Source organism: Aquarana catesbeiana, linkage group LG11 (assembly GCF_042186555.1).
Source record: "Aquarana catesbeiana isolate 2022-GZ linkage group LG11, ASM4218655v1, whole genome shotgun sequence".
Lineage (NCBI taxonomy): Eukaryota > Metazoa > Chordata > Amphibia > Anura > Ranidae > Aquarana > Aquarana catesbeiana.
Genome location: NC_133334.1, coordinates 30,937,178 through 30,956,713, shown reverse-complemented (window position 1 = coordinate 30,956,713; position 19,536 = coordinate 30,937,178). Strand labels below are relative to the sequence as shown.

The 19,536-nt window shown below is 44.4% G+C and overlaps 1 protein-coding gene across 1 annotated transcript in view; it reads left to right on the top strand.

Moving 5' to 3' along the window:
- ALX4 (ALX homeobox 4) overlaps positions 1 to 18,027 on the top strand; it is a 38,576-nt gene extending 20,549 nt beyond the window's left edge. Inside the window, exon 3 of the mRNA XM_073604164.1 lies at positions 7,564 to 18,027. Within this exon, the coding sequence (XP_073460265.1) occupies positions 7,564 to 7,887 (324 nt within the window). The 3' untranslated portion in view covers positions 7,888 to 18,027. The remainder of the gene's footprint in view (positions 1 to 7,563) is intronic.
- Positions 18,028 to 19,536: the final 1,509 nt, after the last annotated feature.

Here is a 19,536-nt window from a genome sequence, read left to right as displayed (position 1 = left end):
CCAGGCAATCAGAGATTATGGGGCCACACAGTATACACACACACAGTGTACAATCACACAGTATACACAGACATGTACACACAGTATACACAGACAGATGTAAAAAAAAACACAGATTTATACATACTGTCCCTGGTTTTACTGAGGCTGGCAACCCTGATGGGGCCCCCTATTGGCCCAGGGCCCTCGGGCAGTGCCCGAGTGGCTCAATGGTCAGTCCGCCCCTGGATACAAGTAACTGGCATCCATCTACTGGGTCAGATATAGAGGTGGCATGTAACCAGCACCCACTGATAATTTCACTCCCACCAAGCTATAACATAGGAAAGTTAATGCCAAACTTTAGGAAATGTCTCAAAGTCTGACTTGGCACAACAGACATGTGACCTATACCAAAACCTCAGTCATGTGATTATAGGCAGATCCATAAAATAAATATTATACTGACATGATACAAGAAAAAAAGCTATAAATAAATCACAAATAACTGTATGTAACAGATGGCTGGATTAGGAAACAAATTATGTTTTAAATGATGGAAGCCTCCACTTTGATGTACCGGTAGGTGTGCTTTAAGAAGGGCTGGCACATTGAGAGCAGTTGATGAGTCAGGATGAGATTTCCCCAAACTCCTGACATCCCGTCCATTTCTTCATTTCATCACCAGGCAGTCAGAGAGGAGTCAGGGGAGAAGAATGAGCTGGAACAGCGGGAGGAGAGGTCAGATGTTTGATGAGCAGGAGAGCTCTGTTCTTCCATCCACATCTGGAGCCTGGTCCTCCTGCATTCCGCACACTCCCCTCCACTCCCTCCTCAGGGATGGGGGGCCATCTGTGAAATATGAACCCCAGACAGACTGGACGTGGAGATGGTGGGCACAGACAGGACCCACCAGGGGAAGGGGACACACACCTACCTTCCAGAGAGGATCACATACACTCTTCACTTTATTCATCTCATCTATCATCTATTAATAATACATTTATCTCTTATGCCGCGTACACACGGTCGGACTTTTCGTCTACAAAAGTCCAACGGACGCCGACGGACTAAAGCTGGCTGGTAATCCGATCGTGTGTGGGCTTCTCCGGACTTTCAGCAGACTTTTTCAGCCTCAAATCCGACGGACTTTAGATTTGAAACATGCTTCAAATCTTTACGTCGTAACTACGACGGACCCCGAAATCCGCTCGTCTGTGTGCTAGTCCGACGGACAAAAACCCATGCTAGGGCAGCTATTGGCTACTGGCTATGAACTTCCTTATTTTAGTCCGATGTACGTCATCACGTACGAATCCGTCGGACTTTTGTGTGGTCGTGTGTAGGCAAGTCCGTTCGTTAGAAAGTCTGCTGCAAGTCCGCCGAAAGTCCGCCGGAAGTCTGTCGGACAGGCTGTCGGACTTTTGTAGACGAAAAGTCCGACCGTGTGTACGCGGCATTAGTTCTATCGGTCTATTCTATCTATCTATCTATCTATCTATCTATCTATCTATCTATCTATCTATCTATCTATCTATCTATCTATCTAGCTACAGTGCCTTGAAAAAGTATTCGTGCCTCTTGAAATTATCCACATTTTGTCATGTTACAACCAAAAAAGGTAAATGTATTTTATTGGGATTTTATGTGATAGACCAACACAAAGTGGCACATAATTGTGAAGTGGAAGGAAAATGATAAATGGTTTTCAAATTTTTTACAAATAAATATGTGAAAAGTGTGGCTTGTATTTTTATACAGCCCCCTTTACTCTGATACCCCTAACTAAAATCTAGTGGAACCAATTGCCTTCAGAAGTCACCTAATTAGTAAATAGAGTCCACCTGTGTGTAATTTAATCTCTGTAAAATTGCAGCTGTTTTGTGAAGTCCTCAGCGGTCTGTTGGAGAACTTTGGTGAACAAACAGCATCATGAAGGCCTAGGAACACACCAGACAGGTCAGGGATAAAGTTGTGGAGAAGTATAAAGCAGGGTTAGGTTATAAAAAAATATCCCAAGCTTTGAACATGTCACGGAGCTCTGTTCAATCCATCATCCGAAAATGGAAAGAGTATGGCACAACTGCAAACCTACCAAGACATGGCCGTCCACCTAAACTGACCGGCCGGGCAAGGAGAGCATTAATCAGAGAAGAGCCAAGAGGCCCATGGTAACTCTGGAGGAGCTGCAGAGATCCACAGCTCAGGTGGGAGAATCTGTCCACAGGACAACTATTAGTCGTGTTCTCCACAAATCTGACCTTTATGGAAGAGTGACAAGAAGAAAGACATTGTTGAAAGAAAGCCATAAAAAGTCCAGTTTACAGTTTGCGAGAAGCCATGTGGAGGACACAGCAAACATGTGGAAGAAGGTGCTCTGGTCAGATGAGACCAAATTGAACTTTTTGGCCTAAAAGCAAAACGCTATGTGTGGCGTAAAACTAACACTGCACATCACCCTGAACACACCATCCCCACTGTGAAACATGGTGGTGGCAGCATCATGTTGTGGGGATGCTTTTCTTCGGCAGGGACGGGGAAGCTGGTCAGAGTTGATGGGAAGATAGATGGAACCAAATACAGGGCAATCTTAGAAGAAAACCTGTTAGAGTCTGCAAAAGACTTGAGACTGGAGGTTCACCTTCCAGCAGGACAACGACCCTAAACATACAGCCAGAGCTACAATGGAATGGTGGTCCAGACCTAAATCCAATTGAGAATCTGTGGTCCAGACCTAAATCCAATTGAGAATCTGTGGCAAGACTTGAAAATTGCTGCTCACAGACGCTCTCCATCCAATTTGACAGAGCTTGAGCTATTTTGCAAAGAAGAATGGGCAAAAATGTCCCTCTCTAGATGTGCAAAGCTGGTAGAGACATCCCCAAAAAGAATTGCAGCTGTAATTGAAGAGAAAGGAGGTTCTACAAAGTATTGACTCCAGGGGGCGCCATACAAATGTACCCCACACTTTTCACATGTTTATTTGTAAAAAAAATTTGAAAACCATTTATCATTTTCTTTCCACTTCACAATTATGAGCCACTTTGTGTTGGTCTATCACATAAACACATAAAATCTCAATAATCCCGTCTCTAATCTATCTATCTATCTATCTATCTATCTATCTATCTATCTATCTATCTATCTATCTATCTATCTATCTATCTATCTATCTATCTATGGGATCTTTACACCCCAATATTTTGGGGTCACCCCTTCGTCATTGTCAGTAGGATGGGGCTCCCATTATGTAGAATGTAATAACTGGGTGGGAAGGTGAGCCTCACTTTTCGATAGGCCGGCCCTTTTATGTCCCTTCCCCTGGCTTTGTTATATTTTAAAGTAACATTTTTTTTTGTATCGTTTCCCTGCAACCCCACAAAGTGCATTAAATGTTTTTTTGTGGTCTTGGTGTCCGCGAGGTGCTTTGGGGTCATTCCAGGCCGTATTATAATGGAGCGGTTTTCCGGGAAATTTGTGGTTTCCAGTTACACTCCTTAATGTATTCTACCAATCAGACGAAGATGTGAATTCCGGGGACACTGAGTGGCAGAGAATGCAGAGAAGAAAGGCCAACGCGGACTTAATAGGCTCTCATTAATTTACATCGCCAGTTGTTCGGATCCTGTAAATATTAAAGAAGAAATCCAGAGTACAAAGAGGAGATTGTTTTGTAATGAGGGAGGGGACGTTATCACAAAATACAACCAGTTACAAACTATGCTTTCCAAAAAGCTTAAAAATAGTTTTTTTTGGCTGGAGCTACACTTAAAAAAATCTACCTGTTCCAACTTACAAACAGATTCGATTTACCATAAGAACAAACCTAAAGACCCTATCTTGTTTGTAACCCGGGGACCGCCTGTATATATATATATATATATATATATATATATATATATATATATATATATTACAAATGGCGGTGGTCAGCAACTTATGATGGGACTGCGATAGTGTGGCGGAAAATCTGAAACTAACTGACAATGGGGGAACTGGCTAACTGCCACTGACATCACCAGTGACACTAATACCGTGATAATACTATACACTGTCACTGTACTAATGACACTGACTGTGAAGGGGTTAACATCTAGGGCAATAAAAGGGTTAAATGTGTGTCTAACAATGTATAATGTGTGCAATGTATGCTGCTTTTTAGTAAAGATCTCTTTGTTTCTTATCCTTGCTTTGCAGGGATAAGAAACAGAGAGATTGTTCCCTTCTGTACAGAGTTCTGTGTTGATTGTCAACACAGAGCTCTGGGCTGTGATTGGACACAACTGATCAGCAGGTCCCAGCCATGAATCATTAGCCGAGACTTGCTGACAGACTCCTGCTGTCTACAATCACAGCGGGTGTCGGCGGTGGGGGGGGGGTTGCAGTTGTGCACCCTAAACCTGGAGGCAGGCAGCGACGTACCAGTACCTTGTTTTGCCAGCACGGGCCGCCCATCCCCAGTACATTGTGGGTTGTCAGTCCTTAAGTGGTTAAATGGGAATAATTTTGATGCACTTTTGTCACTCTGGAAAGGCGTATTTTAGCGCACCAGTGTGAAAGGGCCCCTAAATCTGACCACCTGGTACCGACTTCTCTGCTGGACTGAAATGGCTTACTCTGATTTCACTGCACACTGTGAGCTTCTCACATTAGAAGTCATTTAGAGCCTACCTCATTTCATAGATGGAGGACGTCCAGCATCATTTAGCTCTTTTCTCCATATTTGGGTGGAGTTCCTCCTTACGGAGATGAGCAAAAGAGGAGGTGTTTTGTAGCGCTAATCGGGAGCAAGCAGCCTAGGACAGGAAGTGTGTTACTGGCAGGATCATAAAAAAAAAAGCCTGAAAAAAAAACAAAAAACAAAAACGAATGCGGCCACCATATCTAAGGACTGGTTCTTGGGTTTAGATACACTTGAAGTTCTTTAGATCCGTAAATGAAAAAAAATACACATTTTTTTTTTCCCCTGCTTTCACAGCACATGATAAAAGATGAAGGATCCCCAGTACAGAACGGGAATATTAATGATGGCTGCCTAGACGCACTCCCTGTGGAATGCTGGGACTGCGCTATGTAATCCGTCAGTGACATCGGAAATCTAGAGGTGGTGTGCTCTGCCTTAGCCGCGCGTTTCACCGCTACGCACATTATGGATGAGAAATTCACCTTTGGGCTTATAACAGGAGCCTCCAAATCGTCTGACTCTGAATTATTTGTACAGGGGCTCGGAGGAAAGGGATATTTGACAGCCGGGAGTAGTCAGGAAACATTCATCATAAATCCAACTTTAAAATATAAATCCTCTTAAAGGGGAAGTACGGCGCTGGTGTTTTCACTAAAAAACACATTTTTAATTATTGTTGTACAGTTTGTCTGAAATGTATCCTTCATGTTGCTCACATATTTGTATTTGCTTGCTCTTCTGTATGGTGTCATATGTGGAATTCTAGATTCTCTTCCCTATAATTATATTAAATATTTACTGTTTAATCTGCCTATATTCTGCCTTCCCTGCTCCCCCCCTTTCCCAATTAACATGCTAATACATTTTTTTAAATAAATATTTCTGATTTTAGATTCAGTTATGCCATTACTGGGTCCCTGTGCTTCTCTATGCAATGCATGCAGATCTGGTTGGAGGGGTCGGCAGGGTTCCTCAGTACTCCCCTCACAAGCCCTCAACTCTGATACAAGCAGTGGGCAGGTTCGTGGGAGGAGTTATGCAAATATCAAAATGCCTTGATGGGTGGGTGCCAGCCTGGAGCAATGGGTGTTTCTAAGAAGACTGTATCTACATGTAGATGGTCCTAGGCAACACCCACATGTGATGCTGAGCCGCCATGATTGAAAGAATTTAAATAAATTGATTTTTTTTTTGTCTGCCCACTTAACATAAAATGGGGATTGCTACAGTGTTCTGTTCACGATGTAAGCACAGAATGAACAGGGTGCATATCATGTGACTTTGCTGCTAACCTTTGTGCACTCCCTGGAATGCAGATCCTTCTGCTTCCTTTCTCTGCCGTGGAAGCTCAGCAATTGAGAGGGGTGCTCTATTTCCAGGTTTAAAGAGCTGCCTGTCCCCTCCCCCAAGGGATTCACTCACTTGGTAGGTGTGTCCCAATCCCAGGATTAAAGCTCATCCTGCCCCCTCCCCCTCCCCCAAGGAACTCCCTTACTTGGTAAGCATATCCCAATTCCAGGATTAAAGCTCTTCCTGCCCCCTCCCCCAAAGAACGCCATCACTTGGTAGGTGTGGACAAATTCCAGGGTTAAAGTGCCCCCTCCCCTAGAAAGTTCCCTCACTTGGTAGGTGGGGCCCAATCCCAGGGTTAAAGCACTTCCTGCCCCCTCTCTCAAGGAGTTCACTCACTTGGTAAGTGTAGCCTAATTACAGGATTAAAGCTCTTCCTGCCCCCTCCCCCAAAGAACTCCATCACTTGGTAGGTGTGGACCAATTCCAGGATTAAAGTGCCCCCTCCCCTAGGAAGTTCCCTCACTTGGTAGGTGGGGCCCAATTCCAGGGTTAAAGCACTTCTTGCCCCCTCTCCAAAGGAGTTCACTCACTTGGTAAGTGTAGCCTAATTCCAGGATTAAAGCTCTTCCTGCCCCCTCCCCCAAAGAACTCCATCACTTGGTAGGTGTGGACCAATTCCAGGATTAAAGTGCCCCCTCCCCTAGGAAGTTCCCTTACTTGGTAGGTGGGGCCCAATTCCAGGGTTAAAGCACTTCCTGCCCCCTCTCCCAAAGAGTTCACTCACTTGGTAAGTGTAGCCTAATTACAGAATTAAAGCTCTTCCTGCCCCCTCCCCCTTGGTAGGTGTGTCCCAATTCTAAGGTTAAAGTGCCCCCTCCCCCAGGAAGTTCCCTCACTTGGTAGGTGTGTCCCAATTCCAGGGTTAAATCACTTCCTGCCCCCTCCCCCCAAGGAACTCCCTCACTTGGTAGGCGTGGCCCAATACCAGGGTTGCAGCACTTCCTTCCCCCTTGCCCAAAGAGTTCCCTCACTTGATAGGCGGGGCCTAATTCCAGGGTTAAAGAGCTGCCTGCCCTCTCCCCTGAGGAACTTTTTCACTTGGTAGGTGTGGTCCAATTCCAAGTTTAAAGCTGTGCCTGCCCCCTCCCCTGAGGATCTCTTTCACTCGGTAGGTGTGGTCCAAAAGCACTGCTGACCATGCTGACCACACCCCTTCATGGAGATCCCTCACCTACATTATGTTTCCAAAAAAAATGTTTTTTTCTTTTTTGTCTTCAGTCTGGTCATGTGACACCAAGGGTCCTCTTTCTCCATCGTCTTCCTCGGGCAGGTCCTGAACACTTTAGACAAATTGTAATAACATGGCACTGTTCTCTGCAGCGTCCTCCTGTGAGCAAAGGGCCTTGATGGTGCACCCTTGATGCCCTGGGCTCACAGTAAGCGGGTTGCATGAATGACACTGAAACATGTTGGGCAGTGCTAGAGCGTGCAGTGGTAAAGTGCTCCTTGGCATTTTTTTTTTACAGAAGGGGGGTATTTTAAAAAAATGGAAATTTATTTTTTTTAATTGTTTTCTTACACATTTTTTATCTCTCCTTTTCCTGCAGATTCAGAACCCGTCCTGGATTGGAAACAACGGCGGTGGTTCCCCAGTCCCAGCCTGCGTGGTACCTTGCGACACCGTCTCCTCCTGCATGTCCCCGCACACCCACCCGCACTCCGCCGGGGGAGTCTCGGAGTTCCTCAGCGTCCCGGGCCCCGGATCTCACGTCAGCCAGACGCACATGAGCGGGCTCTTCAGCGCCGCCGCCATGGCACCCGGCATAAATGGGTACGACTTGAACACTGAGCCCGACCGCAAGAGCTCCAGCATCGCGGCACTCAGGATGAAGGCCAAGGAACACAGCGCCGCCATGTCTTGGGCCACATGACAGCGCTACCCGCCAAACACTGACACTACTCCGACCTCATGCCGCAGACTGGCGGAATATCATGGGGGCGCCCGCTACTTAGTTTCCCAAGGACTAGAAGCTAACCCTGCAATGTTTGAGATGTCCGCTTCCAAGAAAAAAACTCTGGGATTGCTACAAAAATGGTTTTCACCAGATAGAGACCGAACGTGGTTCAAATTCACTGCAAATCCGGGTGAAAAAAAAAAAAGGTTAACAATCAGGGATCTCTTACCGTCATGACACGGCGGTAAACCATTTTGAAACCCGTCATCATTGACAAGCTCCTTCAAGGCATCAGGTGACTCCTGTTTAGGCCATTGCAGGCGTCACACAACCGACCAAACAGCATTGGCGGGCTGAGATGCTGCCCAGATTGGTGTTCAGGCCAGGCTGGAAAGTGCCTTTGTGTTACATATTTTTCAAAGAGGCTTCAGGCTGGGTGGGATGTCGCTGCCAAAGTCACGCAGACCCTAAAGAAGTTTGTTTTGCTTTCTTGTTTGTAACAGTTGGGAATCGGATTGCTTTGCGTTTTTTGTGTTTTTTTGTTGTTGTGTCTCAGCAGTGGGAGGGGTGCAGTTCATTTGATTTCTGTTCGCTCATCCCAATTCCACTCTCATAAAGTGTGAAAAATCACTTAGCCTACCTATAGACATAAAATGGCAGTTGTAATAAATGTATCAGTTTCTCTTGTAAAATTGTGCTTTTTTTTCCGTCTTTTAAAAATTGTATAGCCAAAACTTTTTTTTTTTTTGGTTTTGGATGAAGTAGGGGTGGATCAGGACCACCATTTTGCTTGCTTTGCTGTCGGTGTATCAACAACATAGATTCACCTGATTTGTCCTGGTCCAAAATAAGTGAAAACGAGGCACTGGATTCAGGTTATCAGTAGGACAATCAGATTGAGACAATAGCTCCTGTGAGGCTACTCCCAACCAAAAACGGGATACCCCTTGGGGAGGGTTTTAAGAGCTGGAGATGTGTACAAAGTCTACACATGGATCTTGAAGTTCCTTGATGGCCCTTGATCTTGAAGTTCTTAATACTAATACAAAACCAAAAAAACCCCATAAAACTTCCAATGTCCTTCAGATCCTTTAGATGTTTAGATGTGCAGGTTGGAGGACTTGGCAAAGTTACTTGGAAGGTAAAGGTGGACAATCGCACCTAAATATGCAGAAGATCACAGGAGTTTATTGGAAATAATCCATCAAAACAAACATATATACAGCACCTACAGGACAAGAACAGCATTGGCGCGTTTCACGCCCCAAGTGCTTACATAGTTGCTAAGATTGAATAAAGAAATTAGTCCACCCAGTTGAACCTGTATGTATGTGTGTCAGTGTCGACAATCATTTGCCATATCCCTGTATATTGTGTTTGCTAAGATGCACGTCCAAGAGTCTTTTAAAACTATCCATACTGCCTGCTGACACCACCAATCGTGAAAGAGATCTCCACATCCTTACCACCCAGACAGTGAAAACCCCCCTGAACTGCTTCTCCTCCAATCTCATTGTGTGGCCCCGTGTCCTCTTACACTCCCTGAGACTGAATAGTATCCTACCTACGCTGGGATCACCATTGAGGTATTCGTATACCGGTATCATATCAAGCGTTTCCTCTCCAGGGAGAATAAATGTAGTGCTTGTAGTTGTTCCTTGTAATTAAGGTCCTCCAGTGCCCTTATTCATTTTGTTGCCCACCTCTGGACCATCTTAGTAGCAATGACTAAGGCAGGCCATAGATGATTTGATTTTCTTTCCCTTCACCATGGGTGGAAGGAAAGAAAATCACTTGATCCCCCCATCAACACAGTCAGTGTTGATGGGGGAATGCCTCCTGCAGCGCTATTGCGTTCTCCGGGGGGGGGGGGGTTGCCTTCCCGCATGGCAAAAATCTGGCAGGCTGGTTGCATCCAAGTGGTTGGGTACAATCAGCCTTATCATACATGGAATTCAGCCAGTTCCTGCTGAACCAGCCAAATTTTCGATCCATGTGTGGCCAGCTTAGAAGCTTGGAATGTGAAACGCGTCAACGCTGTTCCTGTCCTGTAGGTGCCGTATATGTGTCTTTTAAAAAAAAAAAAATTATTTATTACAGGTACTTATATAGCGCCGTCAGTTTACTCATCACTTCTCATATATATTATGCATTCACATCGGTCCCTGCCCTCAAGGAGCTTACAATCTAATGGATTATTTCCAATAAACTCATGCGATCTTCTGCGTATTTGAGTGTGGTCATCCACTTTTTCCTTCCAGACAATTTAGGGTTGCCAGCCAGACCGGCACCTCTTCATCTGGAATTATAGGCTAGATTGAGGTAGACGGACCTGGAACAGTGCAGCTACTTTACCCTAGGAGTTGAAAAAGTTACCAGGATTATTTATTTGATGTGTGAAAAGACATCCAGGATCAGTGAGACAGCACCGGCTTTGTTTGGTCTTCATATTAGGACATGTGGATCTTGTTGTCCTGGTGACCATTATGACTAAAAGAAAGTGATGGAAAATCTAAAGTTTTAGACCTGTCATCAAAACAAGGGGTGAGGGAAAGGTCTTCTAATGGTGGCACCTGGTCCAGTGACAACTAAGAAAGAAGTTCTCCTCACTTCTGGTTGCATCTCTGGTACAAGAAGTAAAGAAAATCTTTCGATCAGGACACAGACAGCAAAAACTTAAACTGACGGTGTTATGTTACTTATCCCTAGTCTATCCAAAACTGAAAAAAAAAAAAAAAGGATATGGCTATGAACACACTTTAGGCGAACGAGCCTAGCAATAGACAAACATTGCCAGAGACATGTAGAGCTGGAATATGGTAACATTTTGTGAGGTTTCGGACAAATAAACAATCTCATTGCAGATCTAAGTGGGCTTCTGTGGGCCTCAAGCCAAATTTTTTGGGGGGTTTGGCAATTCCTAAATACTGACTACTAAGTGTAAGCAGGGGGAAGAAATCATTCCAATGCTGCACAACCAACAAAAGCCAGAGATAACAGTGGTAAAAGTAGCCTCAACCCAGGCTCCATCCAGGCCATGTACTGACGCATTTCTCCATGTCTAAAACTTGTGGGTGGGACAAAACACATCAGGGGTTGTGGGCTGGATGGAATCTGGGCTGAGGCTACTTTTACTATCTCTGGTTTTGTCGGCTGTGCGGCATTGGAACAGTTTATTTCCCCTGCTTACACTTATTGGGCTGAGACAAGCTTTTTCCTAGCCTGCGCTTCCAGCAGCTGTTACCGGACTTGGACTGAACAGGAGCTTGGAGTGGCACCCCGTGCCTTTCATGTGGGTTCTTAAATACTCTCCTCGCTGTTTTTCCCATCTTTAAGCTGCAACCGGAGATGAGCTCCTTATGAGACAGACGTGCTGATTGGCTGCCTTCACCTGTGCAGATAATGACTGCCTCTGCCTCCCAAAGTACCCACCCTCAGCTGAGGCCTATAGGCAGAAGAAGTCAGGCAGGAACGGTCAAACTCTAAGGCCACTTTTTTCTTTTAAGATAATAAAAAGTTTGCACACATCATGCATGTACCTTTTCTATACCTGGGTACATGGTTTCCATATTATCTGGCATGGTTGTGTTTATTTTGTGAATATAAGATCTTTTTTCAGCACAAAAAGTTTGTACTGTTTATGGTCCGATCTTTCATACACAGTGCTGTATGATCAAGGAGTCAGCCACAAGTATGTTATGTGCCTTATTATTGGAGGAAATGAAATGGAAGCACTGGGACCATAGGGTTATCCTATTAAATATAAGGGTTATAATGTTATTTGGATTGGGTATCTGGATTGGGTATCTGGATTAAGTCCTGGCAGCTTCTCAATGCCAAAGAATGTCCATTGTTTCCTTGGTTTGTAACTGACAGGATCTGAGATTAAAGTGCCACACTAGAAATATAAACATCCATATAGAGGTTTATTCCAAAATTAGATAACAGAATCTGTCATAGAGGCAAAACGTTGGGCTGTTCCAAAATAAAAATCTTTTTAAAAGTCTGTACAAGCTGGTGTGGCGCTCCCATTCTCTGAAAACTTCAAAGAGGCAACGCGTTTCAGGGGTCAGAAAACACCCCCTTCCTTAGTTCAGCAGCTATATATCTACATTTGTCCACTATGCATTAGCATTCAGTGATAAATAGTTTTTTCAAACCCAACCCCCCCCCCCCCCCGAACGTGTAGGCTCTATGACTAATCTTGGAATAAAACTATATTAGGACATTTAAATTTTCCGATTTGGCCCTTGCATTACGGATTCTGTCAAATGTCTTATTATTGGCAGTCATAGATCAGAAAAGCTTTGTGAACCTTTACAGGATAATTGCTGGATGTGGTTTATCATGAAAGAATTCCATTACTTTATACTGAGGTTTTTTTTTTTTTTTCAGTCTTCCTAAAACTATGGGAAATCCAATATTTAGAACAGGGTTTCTCAACTTAGGGTTCCTCCAGAAGTTGCTAGGGGTTCCTTGAGAAATTAGCAATTTCTGCCTCTCAGATAAGTTCCCACTGACACCATTGAACTTTTTAGCTATCTGTAAGGGGGTAATTCTTCCCAGTGACCACAAGTGTAGAGCATCACACTAATGTATCATGAGATGTAGATATAGTCATTTTTAGCAGGGGTTCCTTGAGACCAGAAAGTTATTCCAAAGGGTTCCTCTTTGTTGAAAAGGTTGAGAATGTCTGATTTTGAGTCTCAGAGCAAAACTAACTGGCACTCTGCTAATACTGCAGTGTGGAGCCACGTATGGTACTTTAAAGGGTCAGTCAATTCAAAACAGATATTTCTTCTGTGGTGGAGGATGGTGGCCTGAATGACTTTGTAGCTTTCTCTATAACTTTAATGGTGAGATTCCTCCCACTGGAGGCCAAAGCTCTGCTGCTCTGACTCCCAAAATTCAGAGTGAGACTCCTTCTAATAAAAGCAAGTGGGAGGAGCTGGGAAATAAGGCTTAGAGAAGAAGAAACAGAAAGTTTCAAAACAACGCAACAAGCCAGTAAGGCATAATGCCGAACAAAGTGAAAGAATAGATTAGGGTAGAACTCTCATGACCATTAAAAATGTAAGACGGGTCTAAATACCTGCATTGGCCTCTTCAATGGACTGCTATTAAACTGTGAGGAAAAGCCCTTAATTATTCCATTGTTTTCCAGCTTCTCTGCTCCTCCCCTGATAAAAGCCCGATTTATGGGGGGGGTACTAATGTTGGGCTCAGTTGCCGCAAACCCCTGATCATTGAGCATGCCCATTGAAAGTGTTATCAGTTCCCTTGTTCTGCCCCTTCTGTCTTTTCAAGCAGGCTCAGCTGATTCTGCCACCTGATGATGCAGCTTCACTTGTTGCTAGCACCCAGGTGGCCATGCTTTATATGTTAACTGGTTGTTATGGTGGGGGCAGCATGGAAACACATTTATGGCGTGAGGCCCAGCTGCTTGCATCCTAGCAGCCAGGGATGCTGTTCCGTCCGGTCACCTACGTCCCAGCAACCAATGATGCCATGCTTCTAGGCAGCCTGCGTTCTAAAAACGAATGAAGCCGGGTCGCCAGGTGGCTTTGTAAATTTGTTAATCACTTTTGTCACTTTGTCAATCACCCCTAATTAAATATTGTTCTTTTTGCTAGATCAATTGATAGATGTATGGTTGAACAGCTTTGTGGGGGATAGGTGGTGTGCTGTTGACTACATATCCCAGGAACAACTCCAGTTCCGAGGATACCTGGCCAAGTAAGTGAGTGGGCTGAGTGACGTCGTTGCTTGCTAAAGATTCAAGCAGCTGCTGCTTCCTTGGCAACCATTGATAGCCAGAAGCTGTCACGTTCATCTGCGCCAAAAGCCCTAAACACCCTAAAAGTTTGGGCTCATCCCTAGTCCTGATAGAGCTGTGCTGCATTTTGCAGATAAAATAATTCCCAAGTATTTGTATTTAGAAGTTTGCTTGGAGTTTGGCTTTAACTCGGACATTGGAATCGGAGAGAGGGCACTGGGTGGAATCTTGAGTGAGATGACACAGTCCGGCGGTCTTCAAACCCTGAATGGAGAGTAAATGGAATCACCGATGGCGCTCATTGATGCTATTATAGCATGAGTGATGTTCACGTTGCTAACTGTTGAATGAGGCACATAACTTATGATAATCCAGTCAATTTAGAAAGGCGCGCAAGAAAGGTTCCCTCTCTTCCACCGGATTAAGTGTTCGCGTTGACTTCTGCATTAAAGCTTTTCTTGTGTTTTTAAGGTTTTTGGAAGTCTTCCAAGCAAACCATATTTGCTCTCCATGTTTCAGTGCAATAAGACAGAACCCAGCTTGTAAATTGCCCTCTCGTGCTAACGCAGTGACACCGCTCGTCTCCGGGGTCAGCTGAGGATTTCAAGAAACTAAAAAGGAAACGTTTGCGTTTCAGTGGAGCAGAAGTTTAGAGGCTAATGCTGCATCCCGGGATTTAACGAAGTGGCGTCAACACAGGGGGAAAAAAATAAAAAAAAAGCTTTTTGGCTCTCCCGGCCAAAGGACGAAGATCAGCCTGTTTCATGTTTCAGCGGAATAATGCAATGCTGGGTACTGTTGAAATAAACAGACCTTGACATTTAAAGAGCATTTCATAAACTGGAAGGAAAACAAATACCCAGCATTGTACACAGCTGTATTCCTTCCAAAAAGCTTTAAAACAAATGAATTTTTGGGAGAGTGACTTGATGGATCAAACTATAATCAGGGCCTTGTTTTGGAGAGCGCTGCTCGCGGCTGTGGCTGGGACACGGGGCCAAATTTCAGGGCTGTGTTTTAAGGACCATTAAAGCTAAAACACTATTTGATCACCGGCCAGGGTCATTTGCCCTCCTGGCCCTGAAAGCAGTTCTGTCTATGAATAAAAGAAAGAGCTATCTTGGCTCAGGTTGTTGGTGGCTGCATTTGTCACACTCCAAAAGCCCATTTCAGTGACATGAGTGCTGGTAAGTGACAAACATTTGGAGGTCTAAAACTGGCTATAAAATATTACTGTCCATTAGGAGCCAGTAACTGTATTTCTACAAAATGCCGAAAGCAGGCAGATTACTAACAGTGAGCAATTGTTTGAGACTGGATTGTGGTTGGGTCAAGCCAACGGAAATTCTTTCAGATGTTGGTTGACTAGGATGAAGGAAGCCATCATATGGAGGCCACATTAGTGTTCCATACAGGCTCATCCCACACGTTTCATGCCTGAAGGAGATTAACTCCTTTCTGCCCAGGGTGGGTCACTTCAAGTGGTCTTGTGAAAGACGTTTGGATCCCATGAACACTGTGATCACACACATTCTTGGAAATGGTAAGGAGTAAGGGAGTATCGTAGCAGCTACCAGCTGGAGATTGGTAACATTATAAGTTGAAGCCAGGTTGATTGGCTGTCACAGTGGCCACATGATCATGCGCTCGTCCTGATGGCACCTGATCATGACTAGACCTCAAGAGCTGTCTATGACAGCTTGGTCACTGTGCTTGGAGCTCGTAGTGAGCACACTCTCATGGCATAGAAACTTTGGCCATCCATGAACCCATATGTCCAGCGTGTGAGAGTTAAAGTGGTATTACAGTTAAAGAAAAGAAATAACAAACATGTCATACCTGCTCTGTGCAGTGTTTTTGCACAGAGCAGCCGGATCCTGTTCTTCTCAAGTCCCCCGCCTCCTTCCCCTTAAACAGTGCCCCCGATAACAAGCCACTGGTGCCTTCTCGCTTCCATGCCCTGCTCTTTCCTCATTGGTTCACTGGCTGTGATTGATGCAGTTGGTTGGTGCTACAGTTACACACTGCTCCCAGCCTAAAAAAACTCCCATCGCCCACTCCAAAATGCACAAGGCAGGTGACCGGTGTCCAGGGACTACCCCCAGACTGGGAAGGGGCTGGGGTGTGAGAGAGGGGGTGGACTCCAGAGGAAAATGTGCAAGGACCCAAACTCACTGCCAAGGGAAAGGTAAAGACTCCTTACTTCGGGAGGGCATATCCTCTCTGCTTTGAGAGGGTCTTTCAGGACTGGGTCACAGTGGTTCGGATTGCCACTGTCCTGGACCTGTAGAGCACCACTAACTAACTGCACCTTGCTGTACTGCCCAACCAAGGGTGAGCACTAAATGCAGAGTCTGATGCCAAAGGCAAAGTTACAGGTAGTTTTCTTTTCTTCAGTCCAGCGGGGTCTGAGTCATGGTTGTCTGAGGCACTGCCAAGGGACAACCTTTCCAGATGTTGCAAGAATTAGTTACAATACCTTTAGAGGTAGTCAATTGGAAAAAGGACTTTTCAGTGTCAAGCAAAGAGTGTAGCCTTTTCAAGTAGAATCGGAATTACAGAGAGGGAAAATAATATTTGATCCACTGCTGATTTTGTACGTTTGTCCACTGACAAAGAAATGATCAGTCTATACTTTTAATGGTCGGTTTATTTTAACAGTGAGAGACAGAATAACAACAAAAACATCCAGAAAAAAGTTATAAATTGATTTGCAGACGTTTCTTGTAGTTGGCCACCAGGTTTGCACACATCTCAGGAGGGATTTTGTCCCACTCCTCTTTGCAGATCCTCTCCAAGCCATTAAGGTTTCGAGGCTGACGTTTGGTAACTTGAACTGTCAGCTCCCTCCATATATTTTCTGTGGGATTAAGTTCTGGAGACTGGCTAGGCAGGTACGTCGTTTCGCGCAATAGAGCCGCCCTGCCGCAGTATATCTGCGGTAGGCCGTCCTTAAACGGTTAAAATGCAAATCAATTTATAACTTTTTTGAAATGGATATTTTTGTGGTTATTCTGTCTCTCACTAATAAAATACACCTACCATTAAGGTTATAGACTGATCGTTTCGTTGTCAGTGGGCAAACGTACAAAATCTGTAGGGGATCAAATACCTTTTTTCCCTCACTGTATAATCCAGAAACCTGCCCTCAGTAGAGAGAGGGTTGTCTATTACTGAAGGACAGTAGCAAAAAACTGAGGATTGCTGGGAATGGGAAGGGTTATATGGGCTGTCCTGACAACTTTGTTTGCCAGTGTTCTTACCTGTAGGTGGCAGCATATAACCCATGATTTTGATTAATGGAAGCCTGTGTCCTGTACTGTATGATTAAGAATCCAAGGTAATTATTGACATTCTTTGGCATGGAGAAGGTCCCAGCTCAGAAACCAGATACCACTCCAACTCCTATAATATTTGGTTATTCGTAGGGTTCCAGCACTACCCCTCTATTTTCCTGAACACTCTGTCAATCTCACAAGCATGCTCCTGTGTTGTCCTCCTGTCTTCCACTGAAGACTAAAAGTGTCTCTTTCAACCCACCCAACACACAGAGAACTGATTATGAGAAATGCTATGCAGCCAGCCATCACCGGAGTACATGTAGATATGAAGTGGCCTTCAAAGAGGCTGGAGGTGATAAACAGCATTAAAGCCCAAAATTATGAAAAAAATGTGGAATAAAGTATTAATAAATTGTTTATGATACCCAGATTTTTTTTTAGCAAACTACACATCATGCACTAAGCTTTTTACATCATATTTAGTAGCTGTTGTACAGTTTGCACAATCAAATTGTAATGTGTGAGGTCAGCTCTGGTCTCCAAGTGGTTTGAATGGCTGTATAATTATATAATGGTTAAAAGAAATGTTATTAAAAATCAGTGTTATCAGTCTGTAGTAGGTCTCTACCACATGTCTGTATCTTGCTGGAATTATAATTTAGTACAGAAAGGGGGTGGGGCTATACATCTGATTTTTGCCTGTAGTTGTCAAGGTACTTTTTTTCATGCTAGAATTCCGCAGCTAGGACATCCCCTTTACATACTACTGATTCTAAAGAGCAGTTCCCATTTTGGAGCAAAACCCGCTTTTTAATTTTTTTTTTCTTTTGGAAGCAAAATCGAGACGTTGAGCGAGGGAGAGCCGAGTGAGTGAAGGAGGCGTGATCCTCCGCGTGACCCTGTTCCTCTTCCTAGAAGTTTGACTTGTGTAAAGTTATTTGCTTTGCTTAACATGACTGGGTTGAAAACATTTTAACATTAAAGAATTAATTGAATAAGTTGTACATAGCCTTGTTGCCATCTCTGTATGTATTACGCCAATGAACTATTAAAATTGTGGTTCTCCAAAAAAAAAAGAAAAAGACGTGAGCTTGCTTTTTTTTTTTTTAAAAAAACCCTAAAATTGTACATTATGTTTACAGAGATCCTGCCGATCCCTAAAAATTCAGAAGCTCCCTGTAATAGAAGAAGTGTTAAACTCACCTCTCTGGTGGCCTATGCCTTCTACTCTTCCTCCAAAGGACTCTTCGGCATTCAACACTTCCTGGCGTGTCAGATGCCTGTGTTCCCTCCCCAGACTGTGGTTCCATCCTTCAACTCCTATAGCACTACAAGACTCACCAGTGAGGTAGGGGTTGAAAAATGGAGCCATAGCACATAGTGGGTGGTCCAGACATCCAACTGGGGTTGCCACTTTTTCTTCACGCCAAACCGGACCACTTTAGCGGCAAACAGCAATTTTAAATTTTTTTATGGTGGAACACTGTGGACTGTGGTATAAAATGGAACTCTGATGTAAGGGGGTTTCTGCTTACCAAAGCACCCACTTACATCTGAATTCCCAGCATTCCCCATTAAACCAGGGTTCCCAAAGCTCCCCCTTACATCAGAGTCCACAGAGTACCTCTTACCAGTGCCTTGAGGCGATTCAGTTCGCAACTGCAGTGCTATACAAATAATTCATTCATTCATTCATTTTTACATCTGAGTCCCCCTTACCTTAGTGTACTCACTTGCTCAGGGCCAGGACAGAGAAGGGGGGCCTATGCACTGGGTGGTTGTGATACTTGGTTAATGGGGAGCATAGGTGGGTGCAACCTGGGAAACAGAGGGACTCTGCGCCACACCCGGTGAATAGGGAGTGCCCTGGCACGCCTAAGTTGGAGGGCAGGGTTGCAGTCCCGTCTGAATAATGTGTCCAGGTTTCAGACAGTCTGAAACCTGGACACATAATTCGCAACCCGGACTGCCTGGGTGAATCCAACGCTTCTGGAAGTGTCCAGTGCCAAAGGGGTCTTATTGAGGGAAAGGTAGGTGATGTGGGCTGCTAGGGAGGAGAGCATACTACCTCTTCTATAACAAGGAATCTCAGATTCTATAGACTGACAATGACTGACAATGTCTCCATTAAAGGTAAAAAATGTCTTTTTCTTTTTGGTGTTCTTTTTGGTTTTGGTAACCACTTGAGTACCAGCCTGCATTATCTCTTCATTAGCAGGCCATTTTTTTAGTGCTGTAATAGTTTGAGTGACGGTTACTCGGTCATGCATCACTGTACCCACTGTCCAACTTGGACCAATGTAAGTATGTATGTACCAGTGGAATCCCCGTGGAAGCCGCAAATCACTGTGGTAGACACCGCATTGTGGACATGACACAGGACATCGCTCACTCAGCTTGGGTTTCATTCCCAATAAATGCAAAGTCTTCTCAGATTGGACTAGGTGGGGCAATGACATTGCAATCTCCAATGCATTCATTGAAAAAATGCAAAGTGTTCTCTGAATGATGCCTGTCCAAACAAGCGACTTCCAGTGTTCTGTAAGCAGCAGGGTGCCGACTACAGTG